At 37.2% G+C, this 22,777-nt stretch overlaps 1 protein-coding gene across 8 annotated transcripts in view; it reads right to left on the bottom strand.

Annotated features, from left to right (window-relative positions):
* LOC5564645 (casein kinase I) overlaps nt 1–22,777 on the bottom strand; it is a 206,014-nt gene that overhangs the window by 40,510 nt on the left and 142,727 nt on the right. For 4 of the 8 annotated variants that reach the window (XM_021853319.1, XM_021853324.1, XM_021853322.1 and 1 more), the window contains 2 exons: nt 21,967–22,047; nt 9,715–9,816 (listed from right to left, as the gene is read on the bottom strand). In XM_021853319.1, coding sequence (XP_021709011.1) covers nt 9,715–9,816; nt 21,967–22,047 — 183 coding nt within the window. Of the gene's footprint in view, nt 1–9,714; nt 9,820–21,330; nt 21,400–21,966; nt 22,048–22,777 lie in introns of all 8 variants that reach the window. The other 4 variants (XM_021853323.1, XM_021853325.1, XM_021853318.1 and 1 more) reach the window with 3 other exon arrangements.

The following is a 22,777-nucleotide window of genomic DNA, read 5'->3' as shown; positions in this document are numbered from 1 at the left end:
TGGAAGGATTACCACACTGCTCTGGGGAGGCATCCGGTGGATTAGCTTGACGCGGAACCGCTCCGGTGGTCTGTGTTCGATCCTGGTTCCGAAAATTCAAAAGATTTTCAACAAGTGCTGGTATCACACCCGTCGTATCATCCGATCGTTCCATGTTTCCTCCAACCGCTTCTTCTGCCTCATTCCAGGTCATCAACCAGGGAGACTCTCGATTACGCTGTGTAATCTCATGTTCAACTGCGGTATTTTCGGAAATGGATTGAGGTCCAATGATCACACTGGACGGTGCACCTGCGGTATTTTCGTCTGACCGAGGTACCCGAACTGTGGATTCAGCAATTGGTACTGAACGCACTGTATCGTCAAAGTTAAGGCCATAATAATGCATGGTTATCCTTGCAATCAGATCGAGCAAGTACTGCACATCTTCTTGCTGACGACGAGTACGAGGCTGGTAGCGTCGAATCCTTTGGTGGTAGTGCACCAAGCGAGAAAGGCATGAAGGATCAGATCCACGAAACAGAATGTCCGCAATCTCCTTCAACTTCCTTGGTACTGTGCAGAGGTCATCAACCATCATGTGCTCCGTTACTCGCACTAATCGTTCCGATTGTGGATCACGAAGTAACGCACGGAGATCTCGTCTACGTTCTTCGAGCGATCCTCGCGTAGAATAGTCACGTAACAAAAGTTCATAATTAAGTTCACTTTCGTCCAAGTAACACGCGTTTATTTTATACCACTCCATTGTCAAACAAACCAAAATTCAATTCAAAAGAAAAAAAAATTAAATTAAAGATTTTTTTTTTAACAAATTTAAACACAATTCACTGAAAATTTTACACAAAACCGATAATACTTATAACCGAAAACCGACACTAATAACCGAAAACCAAAACTAATAACCGACCGAACTTAATCACTAATTACCGAAATTATCAATCAAACTTAAACCTAGCCGCGCATATACTGAAAAAAAACAAAATGAAATTGACAGAATATGTTGAAAAAGTAACTGAAAATACTATGTAAGAGTTCAATTCAGCAATGAATTCAATTTAATATGTACAAAGCCAGTCAAAGAAAAATAATTAATTAAATTTGAAATTTGAAACTATTGCTTTCCGAAGGCCCCACGTTGGGCGCCAAAATGTAACGTTCTACTCTGCTCCTCAAGCAACGGCTTTAGCACCACCTTCGACTTCCGAAGGACCGTCACTCTGTCTAAGCCCGGTATGAGACCACCCTTCTCAGGGCAGGTCGCAAATAGTTCAATGCAGAAGCGAAAACTCTCCAAAATGGCACACACGAAAGGACAAATGAACGGAAATTTAACTACAAACCAACTGAAAACCGGAAACCTAAACCAAAAAGAAAAGAAAAAGTCAACCAGAACTGAGCGGCAGAAAAAGTCTTAACTTAAGGAACCAACAAATCTAGATATTTACAAAAAATAAACGTAAAAGAATGGTAGAGTCGTTTTCAATCCGAACTCGAAATAAATATTATGAAACAAAGTCAATTTAAACGAATTTATTTAAAAAAAATGAATTTAGAGAGTTATTTGCATAGGACCTATTCAAAACGTATGCAAGCTCTCAATTTATTGTGAACATTCAAATAAAACCTAGTAACTTGTCTGGTGACGTCACGCATTTAACTCATTTAGCTTATTCTATATATACAATTTGCGGATACAATCAATCTGTTCAAAAGCTAGTGTGGATCTGACCTTAACTGCATCGGCGTGGTGCTCCAACGGCGATGGCTTGATCGTCCCTCGACGGCAGGAGAGCTTCGTCGGATTCTAATTGGAACGTGTGCTATACGGTAGGTTCGCGCGTGGGCACGATCTTCAGGGTAGAGGCGTCCCTGGCGGTTGGTGGAGTTAGAGCGGGTTGTTGTTGCTCTACGCCTCACGCTTTGGCGAAACGAGTCCAATCGTCGATAATTCTACTCGATTACAGATCGGCGACTCGAGCACACACTTGGGCACAAGCTCACGTCTGAGCTTATCGATTCGGGGGAACGCTTGTTGGACGAGATTTTCCACCCACAATGGCCCACTAGTCGGAACAGTCTTCGGCTAGACACAGGAAGGAACTCCGTAGTCGGAACACCTATTGGAACACGTGGGCGATTCCCGATCACGTGGACTCGAAGTGACTCAGGACAATCCAGGGACAATTTGCACCAGCCTGGACAAGCTGCCCACGTTGGATGGGCTTGACGCTGCCTATTCAACGTGATAAATTCTCACTAACATGAATCTCATAATAATTCTTCACTAAAGGCTTACCTGACTAATCACAATAAATTATTCACTTTATTCAATTTACCGGTCAAACTATTTAAACTCTGAAAATTCAAAATACTGAACCACTCGATTAAATAACTTATTCGAATAATTATGGAAAACTCGCGAACTTACTTCGAGTTCGAATTCAAAGCTCACAAATTAACGATAAGTTCACTTTCGAACAAAGACTTTCACTTTTAAAGAAAAGCTTACTACTTCGGAAAATGATCCGTTCACTTTAACTGACTCCACCAGAATAAAATGGAAAGCGCACAATAAACTTGTTCGAGCCTTAAAGCTACGACGTAATTTCCACCTAATCGTGTACAGTCTTTTTTGTACGATCTTTTTTATTGGTCAGCTCTGGAGGACTCAAAATAATCTAAAAACTTTCCACTGAATCGCTTTTCCCGATTGGTGGGTTTTCGAATTTCAAAGGACCAGGTACAAGTTAATTTGCGGAAAATTCCATAACTTATCGATTGTTTCCTAAGCGTCCAGTTCATTCGCCTTTGGTTATGCACCTTGCGCAACACTTACTTAAGCTTTACTCTTTTGGGCACAAAAGCTACTCTTGAAGCTTGCTGATCTTTTGGTTACGAACAAAAAGGAATATTATTAGACTGGCACAAAACATTTAAGTGTTACAATCCACTACATACAAAACACCTACTATTTGTATGAAGTGTACGGATTTCGGACCCCCACTGTATAACCCAAAGCTCCGTCCACTAATTACTAAACGCTCTAGGGGAAGGGGGAGTAGGCTCAAGCGTTACGGCTCATACAAAAAATTGAAAATTTTCATTCGAAAAGCGTTACGGACGGGGAGGAGGGGGTCAAAAATTGCCAATTTCAGCGTTACGTAATAAATGGACGCTGCTTAACAATACAATTAAAAACACTTGAAAGATCACCTCCAACGAAAGAATAGGTAAAATAAAAGAATTTAATTCGTATAAAATTATGCATGTATAATAAGTGAATAACGATTATTTCATAACATTGAAACAAACTAACAAACATGCTACACTTGAGCATTTTATAAATAATCCATTATTGCGGTAAATTCCAATAACCAAATCTATTATCAGCATTTTATGGATTATCATATTTAAAAAAACAAAAGATTCGAAAATGAAACAAAAATGTGGATCAGAAAAAATAAACAAAAGAAATATCAGTTCAAAGTTGAAACAAATACGCACACATGAGTTCTAACAGTTATTCCAAGTAGTATTCGGAGTTAAATAGGGATTCAAAAGATAAAACACAGGAAGGGTGAGAAAATCGGCTCACACACACGAGGGCACTCAAAACGAACGGTGAATGTTTTGGTGTTTGACACCAAGATACACACGGACACGGTTGTGTTGGAATTTCGATGGAGAAACAGAAGAAAGTAAATTTAGATTGTTTAAGGAAACAAAAACAAAGTGGACAACCAGCACGCTTCTGATAAGGGTGGGAGGAAAATTTTCGAATGTTACACCAATTTTTGGCTGAATTCCATAAGAATTTGCAATAAGTTTTGAAGAGACTATTAGGATTGTAGGGGCTAATTAACGTACACACTAAAAAATTTGCATTTTTAAAAGGACTATCAGTTGTTTTTGATACTAGTCGAATTATCAGATTGACCAGAGAGTGATAACGACGTATCAAGAAGACTGAGCATGAAGAGATAACATAAAGCCATTTGGCACAAGGTCATTTGGAATAATGGTCATTTGGTAAAACGGTCCTTTCTTGATGAAAAAATGTTATTCCAAATGTCCTTAATGTCAAATGGCGTTGAGCAAATTACCTCATGACAATATGCAAAATGATCCAGACCCGAGTATGAAGTATAGCGGATCATTAATAAGTTTTTGCCAGTAAATTTAGGAGTTTTTCAGTTGAACACTACTATTATTGTTTCACCTTATGCGAAGCGCTCTAGTTGAAGATTGATGTACCAGTATAGCTCTTTTATTAATCCGATTGCAATTTTTAACGGAAAGACGAAAATCGGTATTGGAGATTTACGTCTTCTTATCTCTGGGATTGATGTGACCTGGTTAAGTACGTTGAAATCATTATTGATTCCATTTTTTCCTGAGCTCTTTGAATTCATAAACAAGGAAGTATTATGGTCTTTGGTCAATATCGGCGTACTTTTAGGGCTTGGAAACCATGTACCAAAAAAGAACAATACAATCAAATTTAGTCTATCTTCACCGGATGGTATAACAAGAGCGTTTGACGTTTCAACGTATATCTTTAAAAAAAAAAGCTCTTTCTTGCTCTTTGTAAGTGTTGTTTCCACTGAAGGAAAATCGCATGAATCGTACCTTTAGTACCTCTACTAAAGATTCTTTCATAGATTTGTTATGAAATTCTTTAAGGAAACTTCAAAAAGTCCTCCATTTAAAAGCTTTCTCAGAAACTTCTAAAGCATTTCTCCGCATTTTAAAATTTTCTGGGAAGTACTGAGTGGACCTTGCTATTTAAAGCAACATGTTATCCGTACTTTAGGTTGTTCGTTTCTTTACGGCTTCCAGGAGTCCCTGGAAACTCTTAGAGCAGTCTTACTGGAGTCTCCTTGCCTGGAACTGCTTTCGAAATTCGTAAAATGGTATGGCAACACATCAGAAGCTGTTAACTCCTTGGAAGCCCTGCAATCCTGGGAAGCAGAGTCTTTGGTGATCGATTTTTGCAAAGAAACATTTTCAAAGGGCTTTTGTGGCAGAGTCTATTAAGGATCCTGTTAAATATAACGAAATATTGAGAAAAACCATCCCAGCCTGTTTGCAAATCCTGTCCAAAATTGTATAGAAATTTTGCACAAAACTCTATGAGAAATCCGTCTTGAAATCTTACGGAACCTTGGATTATTTGAAGATTCTATTACGTTTTCATCCAGATTTTGTCGGATTCTGCCCAGAATCTTTTTCAAGATCCAGTGAGACTTCACTTCTGCACTTTTTGCCAAAGTGTGCAAAAATTCTGCTCAGTATTTCGCCCAATCTGAAGGATATAACAGTTATGTGAACGTCTTCCCCGAGAATGTGTGGTATTTGCTTTGCAGAGCTATTTTATGCGCAGAATCTCATAGATATTTGTTTCTAATTATGCGAGCTTGAGAACTCCATTTACTGTGAAAAACGGGAAAGGAATCACATTGGGCCCTCTTGCGAAACTTTGAATATCTTTTAGGAGTTTCTTGGAATCCCTGTCTCTGTTGAAACAACTAGGGCAAACGCTCCCTTAGTGGAGGTAGCTCCAATAGTGGAGGTAGTGTGTTTTGGCATGTTTCGCGCTTATAAATGATTATGTGATATTTTTCTATTATGTACGATGCGATGTATCATTATCGCAAAGCAATCGAATAAAGTTCATGAAATTTAACCGTAAAACTATTTAAAACAATTATTTTGCTTGATTTTTTTGCTCCTTTGCACCTATAGTGGTGCATCAGCACCCATAGTGGAGGTTCCCATAAGAAATCAATAGATTGCGCCACTAAAGGAACCATTCTTAAAACATACTTCCACTAAAGGAACAGTGTTCCTATTATTGGTGCAAGCCTTTTTGTAGGGAAATTTCAAATGAATCGTGATTTTTATACATTTGAATGATAGAAGGATTTAAGATCTATCGAATGATACGTTAAAATCATATATTTCATGATTTTAACACCATGTTTTAGCAGTTTTCCCTTAGGTGCACCACTAATGGTACACTTGCCCTACAAAACCCTGGGAAATATGGTCATTTTTTGAGAATCCCAGGAATGTAGGAACTCAAGGCCACATAGAGTACTCAACGGAGCTCTTAGAAGCTTTAAATTTCTAGTCAAGTTCTGAAGACCATCTTACGCAGCTCCTAAAGCTCATAAAAGGGTGAACTCTTATTAGTAAAATCGTGAAGTACACTACAAATTTAAATTAACCTTTACGTCCCCGACTCCTAACAAGGCATTTTGAAACAGCTGCTATTTCATAAATTTTCAATCGATTTTTTTTGGAACCACTCCCGGCTGACTTTGAAAAGATACCAGTGTAAATGTCATAAATGGACAATGCTGGATTCAGATCCATGCCGGAGATATTCCGGATTGTACTGGGGTCAAGGGGGCTGAGAAAAAATTATTGATTATTCTTTTATTTATTGATGTTACAACACAGAAGTTTTTATGTTAAACGTAGGATAATGATCAATTGTGATCTTTTAAACATAATTCGAATTAGTTGTCCATTTCGGAACACCGTTGCAGCAGGGCCCTTTTGGGAACATTCCCGTTTCATGTCCAAAACATACCGTGCGACGTCACAATCTTCGTCAATTTGAGAGAACTTGTCAATAAATGAAGAATGAGTTCGGAACAAACATATGTGGCCACTACAGAGCTGTTATTATCACATTCTATCCTAGTAAGATCATGATCAGACACTGATAGATTTATTTATTTATTTATTTATTTGATTTCGTCTTCGATTGGTTCGTACAGACTACTTCTAATTAACTTAAATTAACATAAACAATATTGATTCAACGAGACATGATACAGAATTTGAAACGATATTAAAAACGTAAATAAAACAACGTGAGACATCAAAACATATTCAACAGAAGTAATGCTAACAGTCAAAACATTCATACAGTTAGTTTGGAACACAATGAAAATTATTCAGATCTATTGTTGAGCAGTTGACGGTCTCCAAGCTCTTCGAGTATAGCTTCGAAATTCGCGACATCTTACTCCATCGGGCCAGCTTGAACTTTTCGTTGCAGTACTCCGGAATTGTGCGTCGACGGTCACTTTATACGAAACGTAGTCCAACGTTGCAATATTCGTCCCATATGCAACTAAACGTTTGATGCCCAATACTTCTCTTGCACCTATGGACTCGCACACCATATCTTTAACTTCATCATCAGATACATCGTTAGCAATATTCGTTACGTACAATTGCAGATTATCATCTGTAGAGGGGCTGTGATTTTCAACTATTGCATCAAGCTTAGTAGACGACAATGGAGAAGTATTCCCGGTAAGCTCCTGGCTACATTGTAATTTCGAAGACTCATTCGGATCAGTGAAATTTCCTTCAATTTTCAAGACCGTTTGGCTGATTCGATTCAATTCACTTTTAATTGAATTTAATTCCGTTATCATGGCGAAATTGTTCACCTCTTTCATTGCCTCCCGACAACGACCCTTTGCGATGACATCTTTGCAGGTATCGCACATCCAAAATATATTTTCATGCAGGCAGGCACATCCTTCATCATAGGATAGTCCAACGCATTTCGCATGGAAGTATCGGAATTGTTCGCAAAATCCTTCGCAGCTTACAACTATGTCTTCTGCAGTAATTTCAACATTGCATGCCGTGCATTGGTTTCTCATTTTGAATTTTCGTGAACCCTAGCGTCTATCTTCCACGGTAGTTCACAATATCACGACTAGATGGCAAATGCACTGCGAGTGTTGAGGCGGTCGGCGTAGTTCGGTGTAAATATCTCGATAATCAGAAATGGCAGCACCGGTGTTGTTCGATCGTTGTTTAGGTTTCTCTTCGGAGTGGAAAAAAGAAACAGGGAATGATCAGCAGCTAGTTGATGTGAAAATCCACTACTTATTGCACTTGAAGCACAAGGAAAACCGGAGCAGAATGATGTGCAAAACAATATCGAAGCAGCAGAAAAACGATCGATTTTTGCGGAAACAAGAGCGATTGAATCAAACACGATCAACAAAGCCACTGAGAAGATTTCATAAAAAAGACATCGATTATTCACCACATTAATACAGGATTTCATGAACTGAATGTTATGAGATGATTCCCACTGCTTTGTGCAGACTTTAAACCTTGAGAACATACTTGTCAGATACCTAGCAAAATCAAAAGTCAGAACACCCTAGTGTCTTCTGAAAAGTGATAGATGATTGTCTTTGCCAAAAGATAATTATATTTAAAAATTTAAACTTTTGCCCATACCCGCCAATTTGAAGTTTCTCAAGATCGTACATTACAAGTCTTCAACATTATAAATTGAAGAAAAAATCTTTTATAATCGCTGCTATTGAGCATATGAGCCGTGTTCAGATTTTGAGATAAAATGGAATTTACAAAGATAAATTGTGAAAATTGCCAAATTTCCTGATTTTGAACCTCCAGGATATGATCACCCTATTAAATTTGGCTGTTTTTTTCTTCAAAGGTCGAAGAGAAAGAGTAAAGAGTTTTACCTCTTAGGCTTTTGAATAGAAATCGCCAAAAAATATTAATAATGTGTTCAAATTAGTTTGGATCAGTCTTCTTGATACGAAGCTTTTACCTGAAGATGGAATTTGTAATACTAAATGTGTTTTGTTAGTTAATGCATTTAGAGTTTTAGGCGATAGAACTAGAGATAGATGAAGGGAAAGAAAGAGACAGATAAACCGTTAGATTGATTATTTGTTCGTTTATTGTGGCTAAATTGAAGTTTTGTCAGTTGTTTGTGTGCCTACTAAATCGGTCATTGTACCATCAAAAACCAAATCTAAGTTCTTTCTATTCGCAAAAAAATCACAATTTCCTCACACTACACACTTATAAAACAAGGCAATCCTTAGGATTGGGACAGTTCAAAAACCAAAACCACACTAGGCGTCTTGTAATACTGTGAAGGTATTTGGGAATATTCTCTGGGAGACGCCACTAATGGAGGGAGCTTGCGAAGAAGGGGGAGGGGGTTAGATGATATAACGTTTCCAACAAAAAAAGCCCAAAAACCGAATACCGAATAACACAAAAACAAACACCATATTGAGAACAACCAAACAATAGAGAGAGAGAGACAGTACATGGGGGGAACGGGAAAAGAAGTTAACGTTTGAGAGGGGGTGAGTAGGATGGCCCATTATGATCAAACTACAAAAATCTTTAGCTACAACCCCCCAATTCGTTCATTTGTGCCCTCAGAAGCTACTGTGAAAATTTGGGCAGAGTTCGTTAACTTTAAGGGGAGCTACTCGAGCTTGAAGTTTGTATGTAGAAAACTCATATATTCGGTCGGTTTAATATATCTTTATGTTAAAACAAACAAAAATGTGAAAGCTTTCGAAAAACTTACTCATATGTAGCCAAATAGGGAACCAATCATAACATAACTGTTCGATTTTCTTCATACAAATTTCAAGCAGGTTTGGCCCTCCTTATAGTTCACGAATTCTGCTCAAATTTCCTCAGAAGCTTCTGGGGGTCCAAATGCACGAAATTGAGGGATGTAACTAAAGATTTTTACAAGTTGATTTTTTTCATATAAAAATGGGCCACCTTTTGTTAGGAGTGAGTTACAGTTATGGTGGGGAGGGGGGGTCATTCTTTTCAAACATCCCGGAACAGAACACGGAGGCAAAAAAGCGGTTAGAACACACATACCTGAACCGAGCCATGTCGGTCGGCCGGCGTTAGGTTGCCCAGGGTTCCAGTCTGTTTGGGCACATCCGGCCAAGCGGCGACACCTCCTTTTGAATTCGTCTGCTGCTGCGCCCCCACAGGTGTGATTTGTGCGTGTTTTTTTTTTGAGTGGGGTGTAAGTTTGTTTGTGAATGATTGCGTTCGGGTGCGTTAGTTGACGTGAACACGTGTTTTTGGTGAAAAATGTAGTTTCGATGTGCGATTTTTTGTTTTGTTTCGTACGGGATTTCATTGATCCGTAATTTTTGATTGGCCGGATGTTGTTGTCAATCGATCGACGACGATTCGATTCGACATTGCGGAAACACGGAGAAAAATGGTAGGAACGAAAGTAGCGAGAAAGAAAGAAAGAGAGAGAAAAACAAGGCAATCAGTATTTGTGCTGTAATTCGACGATGCACAGTGGTCAAAAACGGAACCAATATTACAACTTTGGGAAATCGCTGCTGGTTTGAAATGTTTTTTTATATCTTTTTTAGTGTAAAAAACTACAAGGAACCAATTGGTCTTCATCTCTTCTTATTCAGACTTCGGAAGTGGCTGATTTTACCCTATCATGATCTATTTTCATACGTAATTAGTTGAAAAAAGCACATTTTTTTGGGCGGGCTGGTGTAGTGGTTAGAACACACGCCTCTCACGCCGAGGATCCGGATCGAATCCTATCCCCGAGATAGTAACTTATGACAAAACAAAGTTATAGTGACTAGTGTTGTGAAAAACTCAATTTCTCACAACTCACGCTTGAAATTTTTCCTGCGTGAGTTGTCAATCACGCAACGCAGTCAATTTCTTGTTAGTCTGGTAAAATTATAGTAATCCTTTCTAACGTAAACAACAACATTCGGGTTTCACGAGTTTTTGCCCAGTTTTGCGACTGAATCATTTTTTACGGTTTGAGTTGATTGAGTTGATTTTGCATCAAAATCTCAAGCGTGAGATTTGCGAAGCAGATCTCTAATGAGTTTGCTCTCACGGGAGAGCGTATTGATTGAGATTTGAGTGTGAATCTATCAACACTGATAGTGACGACTTCCTTCGGAAGGGAAGTAAAGCCGTTGGTTCCGAAATGAACTAGCCCAGGGCCCAAAATCTCGTTAATACAAATTAAAAAATATGATCCAAAATGGCTGCTCAATATATATTTATAGTAAGAATGTAAAATTTAACCGTAAGTAGGCAGCAATAGTCTAAACATGTTTTATCGATATGATTATGTATGAAAAACAAACGAAATAGGGCAACATTTACAACTTCCTCGCGATTTTCACATGTAAATAAGTATATGATAAAATTTCAAACCAACTGCGGTTATATATCCATTTCTGTTCACAAGCTGCGCTTTCGAATCCGTTTTTGCCCACTGTGCGCGATTGGGTTGGTAAAAAGCTGTTTCTATTGGGGGGAAATATGGAGACACTACTTCTTCTCGGAGACAGTTATGCAACTCGAATAACGGGGAATCGTTACGGGGGGGTCAGGTTTTCAGGGTCTAGTGACTACAGTTGGAAAATTTTTAATTAGGGAAATCAACTGACACCGTTATGAAACTTTTAACGGTAATGAAGTATGGTGGAAAGGGCGGGGGCATCAACGAGAGGACGACAACTAGGACTTGCTTGCAATAAATGGGGAAAAGTTTCTGGCAAACGGCAATGATTTTCAATTGCTTTGTTGGGGAGAGCTGACTTTATGCGCATCTGCATTGTCTGTGTTTGTCATCGGAATTGGTGGATTCTACTGGGGTTGAATATGAACAAGGGGTACAACTTGAACATGGAATCGAGCGTTAAATTTATAACGTTGAGAATCATGTCATAAACAACTAGCAATATCGATACATTTCTTGGAAGTCTATTACGCAAATCGAGTGTAATTGTTTTCCCGTAAGGATCACACAAGTAGTCTTAGGCTATGCAGTATAATTTTATCAATTAAAAACCTAACAATTTTAAATAATTATATGGTTTACGGCTACTCAAAAGTAGATCGGAAAATTGATTCAATGAATGAGCATGCCCTGCTTAAAACACCCGGCTTAAAACCGTTTTAAAACTTACATTTCTGCATTTCCAAAATTAATAACAACACTACCCAAGTAATCAAATAGCACTATATAGCGCTATAATACAGCTTACATGCCATATATTAGCTGTATAATAGCCCTATAAGCCCAAAAAGGCGAATTAGCGTGCAAGTAGCTACTTGGATAAGACTGAATCTACCAACAATTATGCTAATTGTAACCAAACAATTCACTTTCACTTGTATTGCCCAAATCTTATTTTCTGAGGGATATCTGAAGATCGTATCTTGCATTATATCTAATAAGGGCTTAAAAACCATTGGTAACCAAGTGTGTAGCTCTTCTCTCTTAAATGTATATGTAAATATTAAATTAGTACCACTATCTCTCGATCTACGATCTCTCTTCTTCATCGAACCAGGTTTTGAATAACGTAAGAACTCGTTAATTTGTTCAGAAAAAAAAATGCTACACATTCAATTACCAATGAATATGTGTTATCTTTTGACATAGTATGCATATCCTATCCTTACAGGAGAATTTATCGACTCGCGTTGCATAACAGACACCTAGCTTGCAACTATTCGCAATGAAGCCGTATAACTCTCTAGTTAACGCAAATATTCTTCAAATGCGACGCTCCATAGAGGCAAAATGAGATACTTAGTCGTGTCGTCAGTCAGAATTCTAGCTTTTGGCAAACCTACATTTCTGCGCTTGGTCTGAACATAAGTAACGCCGTTTTGTGATCCGTAGTGACTCATTAGTATGATTGTTATAGTTTTTATTTATCATTTTCTTCGCTGCGCATAACTTTCTTTGCACTATTGGCCGCACATTTTGAATACAAAAGAATCTTGTACTCATCACCCTTCAATAAAAAACTATGCAAATTATATTTGTTAATGAATATCCAGAAATAAACTTATTGCGTGAGAATTCGTTTAAAATATCACATAAAAGATGGTTTCATTCACGCCAACAATATTATGCAATGCGCCAAATATCTTCTTCTTCTTCTTTTTGGCATTAACGTCCTCACTGGGACAGAACCTTCTTCTCAGCTTAGTGTTCTTATGCTCACTTCCACAGTTATTAACTGAGAGCTTTCTTTGCCAAAATTGCCATTTTCGCATTCGTATATCGTGTGGCAGGTACGGATTATACTCTATGCCCAGGGAAGTCAAGGAAATCTTCATTACGAAAAGATCCTGGACCGACCGGAAATTGAACCCAGACACCTTCAGCATGGCTTTGCTTTGTAGCCGCGGACTCTAACCACTCGGCTATGGAAGGCCCCAAATGCGCCAAATATTTTTAAGGCAAAAATAAAAATCAGCAGAATCTAGTCCAGGCTTCCCGACAGAAGTTGTTACTCACTTCGCACGTTTTTTTTTTGATAACTAAATATGTTATAATTTTGGCTGGCAAGTAGTCAAAATAACAAAAAATATAACATTACATTAAATTAAATTGAGACAAAATGTTATCTATATAAATAAAAATGGAATGTTGTTTGTATGTCACGAAATGGCTTACGAACGGGTCAATGGATTTGGATGATTCTTTCTCTGCTTTGTTTATTAAGGGATCCGACGTGTTTTTGTGTATAAAAAATCGGAGATATTCTCCGGGAAAGTTGGAAAAACGAGAGTTAACGAAACTGTCAATTTGTATGGGACGATCCATAACGTTTTTCAACAGCATACTTGATGGCAAGACGAAGTTTGCCGGGACCACTAGTAATTAAAAAAAAAAATAACCATATCCTATCTCAATAAAAACAACCATAAAAAACAATTGAATAACATATTATTCCGCAGATATAAATTTTCTCATACGCTTCCTTTTCTGTTTGGCATAACGAACCAACCGGAATAGACCTTTCTTTGCAAATTCAGATCTATTTTACACTGATTTCATAAAATTATTGATAAACTTTCTTGAATTTTCAAATCATTTCCATTTCGAAAGTCTAAAACTATCAATGACTTCGAAATGTGCAATGCATGAATCAAAAATATAGCTCATATATGATTTTTACTGAAAATTTAATCAAAATCGTTCGACCGATTGCGAAGTTACAGAATTTTGAAACTCCGATGTCGGCACCCAGCACTGTAAAGGTTAAATGTGTAACCGTCAGAAACGTTGATTTTTAATTGATTAACGATGTACTTTAACACCTAAAGTCGCTTTGGAATGTTTTAAATTATATAAAATCATATTTAAAAAAAAACTTACGATAACTACTTGAATATGGGCAGGCTCAAGTGACATTAGTCATTGCGGAGCCGATTAAATTTTGTAATTACTTACAAACCTCGTTTTTCAACATAACAATCCTAATAAATTTGAGAATATGAGTGCTGATGTTCAAATCATTTGTTTATGTGTGCTTACTAAGTTCAAGTTATATTACAAAGCATATGTTTGTTCCGAAGAATTCCTAGGGGCCTACAGTTTACGTACGGTGAACGACTTCTTGGTACCGATTTCGCATGGTTATTTTTTTTAGTTTATTAATTCACATATTAGGTTTGTGATTCAATCCCTGATATAGAATATACAAGATTGTTCAGATTAGAACAACGTTTGTTGCTTTTATTGTATTTTTTGTATGGAAAATGCAAAAACTTTGTATGAAATGTTGCGTTTTTCTGATCCCCCGTCACTCCCTAAATGCGTTACATAATTTATGGATTACCCTTTACATGTGATTACATAGAGCATTGGGTTGTACTGCGGACGGATTTTTTGAATATAAGCACTATACAAAATTTGTTTCTATTTTCGACCCAACATTTTGTTCAGCAAATAATAAGGAACATGGTGTGCCTAATTTGACGCACAATATTTTCATACAAAAATATGTCTTAATCCTTTAAAAAAAGAAAAATTTCGATGTCAATTCTTGAATAAAAGAATATTATTGACTGTTGTTGATGATATTGTTGTAAAACAGCACAATATTTTCACGAAAACTGATCAACAATATTTAGCACATTCACTAAGGATTCAAAAATTGACGCACTTGTCGGATGCATTTTCAAATAAATTTTATTTTTTGCCTATTATTAATCAAAAATATACTTCTTTTCGATTGAAATCCTTCAATAACATGTAATCGAAGATTAAGCACTTAATTTCCGAGTGCTAGTCTGAACTAAAATTAAATTTATGATAAAATTAATTAGAAAATGCGTCAAGTTTGGACCCGCGTCATATATGGTACGTTCACGGTACTCCTTAACCAGCACAAGTATGAGAATGAGTTGTTTGTGATAAAAATCCAAAAAATTTGCCACGGTGTGTGATCTTGGCTCAACAAGAGCACCAGAGCAAATATCCTTGCATCTCCATGCATTCAACGTACTGTGGAGCGTTCTGAACCGATACATGAGAGTTAAGAATCGAGTTCGGTGGTAGCCGTTGCTGAGTTTCTACGTAAATCTTCCGTGTGTAGGATTCTGTAAGAATTTATATTATGATTCATAAATACAGTCACCCCACGCAGTTGAATCACCCCCATTTTTTGAATCAGTTAATTTCGAAAGGCAAAATTATTATCAAACTTATCACAAAACAACACAGAATCATTTTTACTGATAAGCAACATATAGTGTGCAGTCATTCCAAGGCTTTTTATCTCAGTAAAATAGCTCTTGATCGCGGTATGATATATACAATATTATTAAACTCTTTTTGTAGCTACAGTACTGGACAGAATAAAGTACGCATTGACCGTTTTCCCATACAAAATGGTCAAGTTTGGAGATCTGAATCTCAGCTTTTAGTGTTCCGATTGATCTGAAATTTTCACCACAGCCTAGATATAACATAGATTTTACTCCATTAAAATATCACTGCATTTGAAACACAATCTTTTAAATTATTGAAAATCTCTCAATTTGCAAAAAAATGCAAAATTTAATTTTGAAAACAATCAGTTTTACCGAAAAATGATGTTCTGCAAATTTGTGTGTCTTATCAAATTGTACATTTTTGCAGAAGGACATATTGCTCTAAATATTTTCATTTAAAAATTATTTTTACTTTAAAATTTTGTCATTTTTATCAAAATTTGAGATTTGCGATAACTTTAAAGTTCGTTAATGAAAAACTATGAATTTCTAGCCTAGCAAATTTGAGGTTACTTTCAAGCTGCGGTTTCAGGTCAATCGGACAACTAGGAACCGAGATATAAGACTCCAAACTTGATCATTTTGTATGGAAAAACGGCCAATGCGTACTTTATTCTGTCCAGTACTGTATTTGGACTGTATTTTTGGCCAATTTTGTAAGCCATGCGCCTATTGACGCTTAGCTAGAAACAACGTTTTAAAGTATGTTTCAAAGATTTTTGTGAGAGTTTGAGACGCAGACAGCATTTACAGATTCAATAAACATAGCTATGAGAGATAAATGCGTATTTATACGGATTTGGTTGAGATTTTTGAGTAAAATACTCGATAAATAAATTGTGGGAAATATACACACCAGTCACAATTTATGAATCAGCGTTAAAACTACTAGTACTTAATATTTTTAAAAATGATTCTTAGTTTTAAATAATTTTCAATGTAAAATTTTGTTACGGGAGAGCGAAAGTTGTTTGGGACCGTTCATAAACTACGAAAATTTCTTTTTTTTTTGTGGACAATAAATTTGAACATACTAATGAATGAAAAAATCAGAGGTCATGGAGTATCGTTTACATTCATGCAACAGATTTTTTCACGTGCGTAATTTGCCACCACATAATCGCCATATGGCCGGCAGTGTCGTAAAAATTCAGCCGAATGATACCCGATCAGTGCGAAAACGAACAAAAACAAACTCCGCTAGCAAGAAGCCAACCTGACTTCGAGTGCGAATGCGACGAGAAAGAGAGTGGGTGCAACACACGCACACATTCAGTTTCACCCACTGTTGGTGTCATTTCAAAATTCAATTTCACTTAGAGGCACTGGAATTGAAAATTGAATATAAAAAAATACAAATGAATTTTATATTATTGGTTCAAGAAAACGGCAATGTGATGCCTCCAGTTGATGAATCATGATTGTCTTTTAATAAAAAATACAACTTTTGCAATTTGCGAATGTTTTTGTGGGGTATTTTGAAGGAAATGATTTTTTTCACTAGCGGAATTGAATTTGCTGTCAGTAGGTGGATGAGAATCAGTGGGGAAAAAGTAATTGAAAAACTGAATGCACGTTCTACCAGATTCGTGCATGTATTGTCAAAAAAACATTCACACAAAGAAGAATTCAACGATGACGGATCCTACTGAGGATCGGCGATGTTGACTGTACATTGAAATATGCAGACACTGATGGCCGGTGTTCTGCGGGGATTGAATCCTGAGAAAATTGAAAGAATCTCTCACGTATCGCTCTCTGTAACTATCATAACATGCAGCACATTTTTAGAGACTGTTTATCGTGTACTGCTACAACTTTGATCAGATCGGGGGGATAGCAGTGCATGATGAAACCCCTCTAAACAAGCTCCAAACCTGGGGAACACTATTGCTATCGGAAGTTCGGGGATTGTTTATCGTGCCAGTAAAGTAAAACACCTACCCCCAACGGTAAACAAGCGAGAAAAATGGATTTTATCATCGCTATCTCTTTTTACCTCTCGTTCGCTGCTCCTATTTATCAGAGTTGTTACAACTTGCGACACATTGTCGATCATAAACCGCAACAGATGGGATGTTTTTCTTCGCTTGCTTTGATCGTGCTTCAAAATCAAATGAGATCGGATTCTGCAATGCCTGGTGTTCAGACAGACTGCGGACCAAGTGTGTTTTTAAGAGTTTCAGGAAAATATTCCCCAGGCATTCGAAATATCAAAATACTTGCATAATTTGCTGTAATAATGGAATTTTTCTATTTGATGATACACATGTTTCATAATAGCACCGGAAAAAATGATGGAGTTCTTGACATAACTATTGAACACCAAAATATCATTTAGTCCAGTCTGTCTGAACACCGACCATATAATATTGGAATCCTTAGTAAAGGCAGTCGAAGAGTCAAGCATTTACGAGTTCTGCCATCTAGATCTAATGATTGTCTAATTACACTACACTGCCATCATCTTCCAAATAAACATGCTCCAGATGCATATAAATCCACAAATTCAAGCCGAGTAGCAAAATTAAAATCAAGCAATGTCATGCAGATTCTTGAAATACTTGGCTGCAATTCACCCCCCGGATATAATTAACGTTGTCCGAGGCAGAGTTCTTATAAATGTATGAGCTATATTGAATTTAATTGCAAAATAATTAAAAGTAAATAACTGATTCATAAATCGTGTACACATTGATTCATATTTGTGGACAACTTTTTTGCCGATTCATAAATTGTGTTTTTAGACAATGTTCAAATAAGTGAAAATTTCAAATGTTTTCAACCATTTTAATGACAACATTGTGCATGAACTGCAGTGTCATACCGCACTTTACCATTTTACATTGATTTTATCAAAAAATATTGTTTATTTTGCTCTCTATAATTTTTCAACTTTAAACAGAGCCTTAGAGCCCTATTTTGTGAATCGAGCAGATGCATGTGACTCGTCTGTATTCACTGTCGATCAAAGTAAGCATGCATATTTCATATGTCACCCGTCGACTCCCATAGTAATCCAGTCACATAGAGTGACAATCGTCGAAAAATTCGAGTGACAGACCCTAGTCGAGCGAATTTTTCGGTCGACAGCGACTCCAGTCGAGTCATTTTGATCGACTCGACTTATAAAATAGACCCCTTAAATGATTCATAATTGTGGGAGCAGTGTATTACTTTGATTAGTTTCGGCTTTTCACAAAAACCGACACGTATTCAAACATTTTTGAACATTTATTCAGTGAATTGACAAATTTGTATAAACAATAAGCTAATTAGGATCAATGAGCAATTGAATAACTGGGCCCAAATGAGCTGTTAGCGTAAGAGCCTGTTTTATAAGTCGAGTAGATCAAAATTACTTGACTGGAGTCACTGTCGCAGGGTTGGTAGGGACAAGTATTTAAAAACTTCAGAAACCTCATGCTTGAAAAAAGAGATCAAGGAGACACTGAACTGAAAACTAAAAATACCAAATAGGGACCAGAAAATACTTCTAAGTTGTAATAAGGATTGACACATCTCTAAGAAGTAATTCCTAAGATTTTCTTTAGAGATTCATCGTCACGTTACGCCAGGATTTCAGCAGAATGTAATTAAGGTATTTGTTAAAAGTTTCATTCAAGTATTACTCTGAAGATTTCTTCAGGAGTTGATCCAGGGATTATTTCACGGGCTCTCCAAAGAATTTCTCTAAGATTTTCGTTCAGAACACTTTCAAAAATTTAACCAAGAATTTTTACAAGGATACCTTTAAAAATTACTATAGAGATACTTTCAGAATTTTCTCCCAGAGATTTCTCCCAATGCATCCAATGATTTCCTCCAGGATTTTAAGTTTCTCCAGAATTCAACCAGTATTTTCTCTAAAGATAGGTTTAAAATTACACCAGAGAATACCTTCCGAAAATTCCTCCCAAAATTGCCTCAGGAGTTTTTCAGCAGGTACTTGGAAGACATCCTAGAATAACTGGAAGAAACGGTTGATGGAGGATTTCATCGGATCATCCCATGAGAAATTACCAGAAAAACTGCAAAACGAAATCATGGGAAAATTAGTGGAGGAATCTTGAGGGATCCTTGAAGATTCTGAATAAATTCCTAAATCATTGTTGAGGAATTTGTGAAGGAATCACTCCTTTATCTCATTTTTAACTATTTTCAAGAACCTTTAAATTTAAATTTCGTCATATTTATAAGCGGTTTCTTCACCACCGCTTAGGCCTTAAACCTAGTTTAACCATATGGGTAAACATGGTTTACGGCTTAAGCGAAAGTGAAGAAATCGACCCTTAGAGCGATACAGCACATAGCAAATAATTGAATCCAGATGTTGATTCGTTGTTGAAACTGCAGAATTTCTTTTCGATCTGCAGTTAAATTCGAGGTTAAGGTATCGCCACAGGAAGGAATTTATGAAGAAATAATTAAGTAGTCTCGTAGGGATCTGGACATGTCAGGTGTCATGGAATCATAAAGTACGGATTGACCACTCCCCCAGCAATCTTGTGAGTTTTTAGTGACTCCGGACAATAACCACCTCAATTATATATTGAGCGTAACGTTGATTGGGGTAACGGTCGTATATTGGACCATTTAAGGGGTTTTGTTGAAAATTATTATTTGCACAGCGTAACTAAGTCAGGGAACATGCTAAAATTTAGAGAAAAACTCCATCTATGAGATAAAAACGCTCACATGATCATGTAGAGTTTGAAATACGTCGGAAATAATTCAATTTTGAAGCACTGTTTTTTTTTATTATTTCGGACACTCCATTATATTTTTGATGGATTCAAATTCTGTGTGTTACGTGTTGTAACGGTTGAATGGATGAATCGATTTGCCATTAATTCGGAGTTTCAGTCAAAACAAAGATATTATCCATACAGAAACGGTTGAAGCAAGTATAAAACAGTTTTATCTATCCAAATGACATGCGAACTGAGTAGGTCTTATGATTTAAACTGCGAAATATGTTGGAAATGGCCCAGAGGGTTCAAATCACATTGGTTACCCGTTCTTGTTGATTTATACTACCCGCCAAAAGTATGAAATCGCTTCACCGAGTATTGCATCATTCGTTTTGAATTTTAGAATCAGCAGAACAGCAAGTTGTGTTTATCGGTGTTTCTAAATGTTCTGAGGTGTTGCAATGTTCAAAATGTGCGTTGCAATATTCGGTGAAGCGATTGCATACTTTTGGGAAGTAATGTGTATCGGTGGATTTTTGTGAATTCAAATCCCTATGGTTTTGAGTTCACGCGTGTTCTTCCCTGCAATTCTTGTGGACTGCTCACAGGAATCTTTCCTTCCATGGTAACTACAATATTACAATCTGTAGTCTGGTGCTACTGTCGAATCTGAATCTGCTTCAGAAAATCCGAGACAGAACATTGAACATTGTTGTAGACACAGGAGTACTGAACAGCAAACTCGCCAAGGGTGAATATTCACTAAAATTCACTTATAATAAACTGGAACACTTGACATTGATAACAACATTTTGCTGAATTATGTTGAATGTCAATAATTTTCAACAAAGTCTTATGTCCATTCCATTTTTGGGATCAGAATCTTCTATTTGACAACAATAATTCTCAACAGAAAAAAAACTATCTCAAGCTTTCACGACTTCACAGTTTTGTCATAGTTTTATGAACCTGTCTAGTCCAAATCATGGCCCTTAACCCCTATAAAATGTCACAATTTACTGTTTGCAACGAGAAAAATGAGTCATTACGGATCAAAATCAGTGCGAAACCTTTCAGGTTGAAATTTCGAATTAGCCAAACATTTAGGACCACTCTAGCGCATCGTACGAACATCTAGAAACCAAGCACGTCTTCCGACGTTTTTTTTTCTATGTCGAAGCCCGAGAGGAGGACCGTAACCAACGGCTCGAACCTGTTCCAAGATCTGCAGCGTGGCGTCGTCTAGTTCTTCGTCGTAATAACTGAACAAATCATCTCCGTCCTGCAAGGTGGAATTTGGATTTTGTTCAAAATTTAGTCAACAGATGTGGTGTTTTTGCCGCGGTTCAAAAACCGAAACGGAAGAGTGATGTTTGTTTGTTTTTTTTTTAGATTTGGATGAGCGAGTGTGTAGGGGGGTGGGAGGTCTGGTCCTCCGGCGATGGAAATCAGAAAGTTGTTAGATTACACAGATTTGCGTACAGCACATTCAATGAGAACATCTGGATGGATGGATTGATTGTACAGTGGGGCCAGACGGGAGTCGAATTGAAGTCGTGAGAGGTTTTGTGGGAAGATGAGTGGGCGGAAATTGCAACATTCAGACACATTTATATTACATGGGGAAGACATTTGATGCAATTAAAACACGAGACATAGATTTTGGGAATCGTTTCTTTTAGTTACTGGTGGATTGAATGGTTTCTTTGGAAAATTGGGACGTCAGAGGACAGGTGATGGGAAATGGATCTTTTCGTCGTTAATACAGCAATTAGTACGATGCTCAATAAATCATCGATACGTTCAATAGACTCTCAAGGCAATAATTACGAAAACAAAAATCAATTACCTTATTTACAGGTGTGTGTCTTTCTCTGTTTGGTGATACAACTACTTCGTGGCCAGTTTGTAACGATCCAACTGGTGTGGACTGTGGGAGAAAAGAATAAAAGTTGGAGAACAAGCACTCGAATTAGTCTAAGATATTAAGTGTTTCAATTAGATTTGGTAACGACTACGATTACTGATAGCTTACGGCGGTGGTGACAGTGTTGTCAATATTACAAGAAACGCTTGATTTAATTTTTAGCAAAATAAATCTGGCGACAACCCTAACACCTATGCTTACTCAAAAAGGACACATACTTTTTAGCAATACGCCGAAAAAAATAAAACCGAACCTTTTACCCAGGAAGCAATCATTTCGCTGTGAATTAATCCGTACTGGTAGATACGATTCGAGCTTCCTTCTTTCGTCTTCATCTTCTTTTTTCTTCATTATCATCGCCACCCGCAATTCCATTCCAACAACCGAAGAAACTGGAGACCGACCTCGTCACAAGGGAATTGGGGATAAGCTTCTGAGGCGACCATCATTTCACGGACTATCGATTTTCCTTGTGCCATCATCATTGCCGCCAAATTACACGCCCACGATGCTTTCTCCAAAATGGGGATGCATAACTTCTACTTGAATGCCTAAGAAGAGATACGGAGAAGCCTAACCGTCCCAAGATTAAAGCCGCGAACAATTACATTAGAGGAATCGGCGAAGCAACTGTCAGCTTGTAATTGTGTCAGTTTTTTTTTTTCACGAGTTTGAGAAATGCATTTCAATGTTTTCTAACGTCTGCTACTGTGGCATCGAGGCGCCAATTATG

This window comes from Aedes aegypti, chromosome 3 (assembly GCF_002204515.2).
Source record: "Aedes aegypti strain LVP_AGWG chromosome 3, AaegL5.0 Primary Assembly, whole genome shotgun sequence".
In the NCBI taxonomy this organism is placed as follows: Eukaryota; Metazoa; Arthropoda; class Insecta; order Diptera; family Culicidae; genus Aedes; species Aedes aegypti.
Note: the sequence above shows the minus strand (reverse complement) of the source record. Positions and strands in the feature narration are given on the sequence as shown.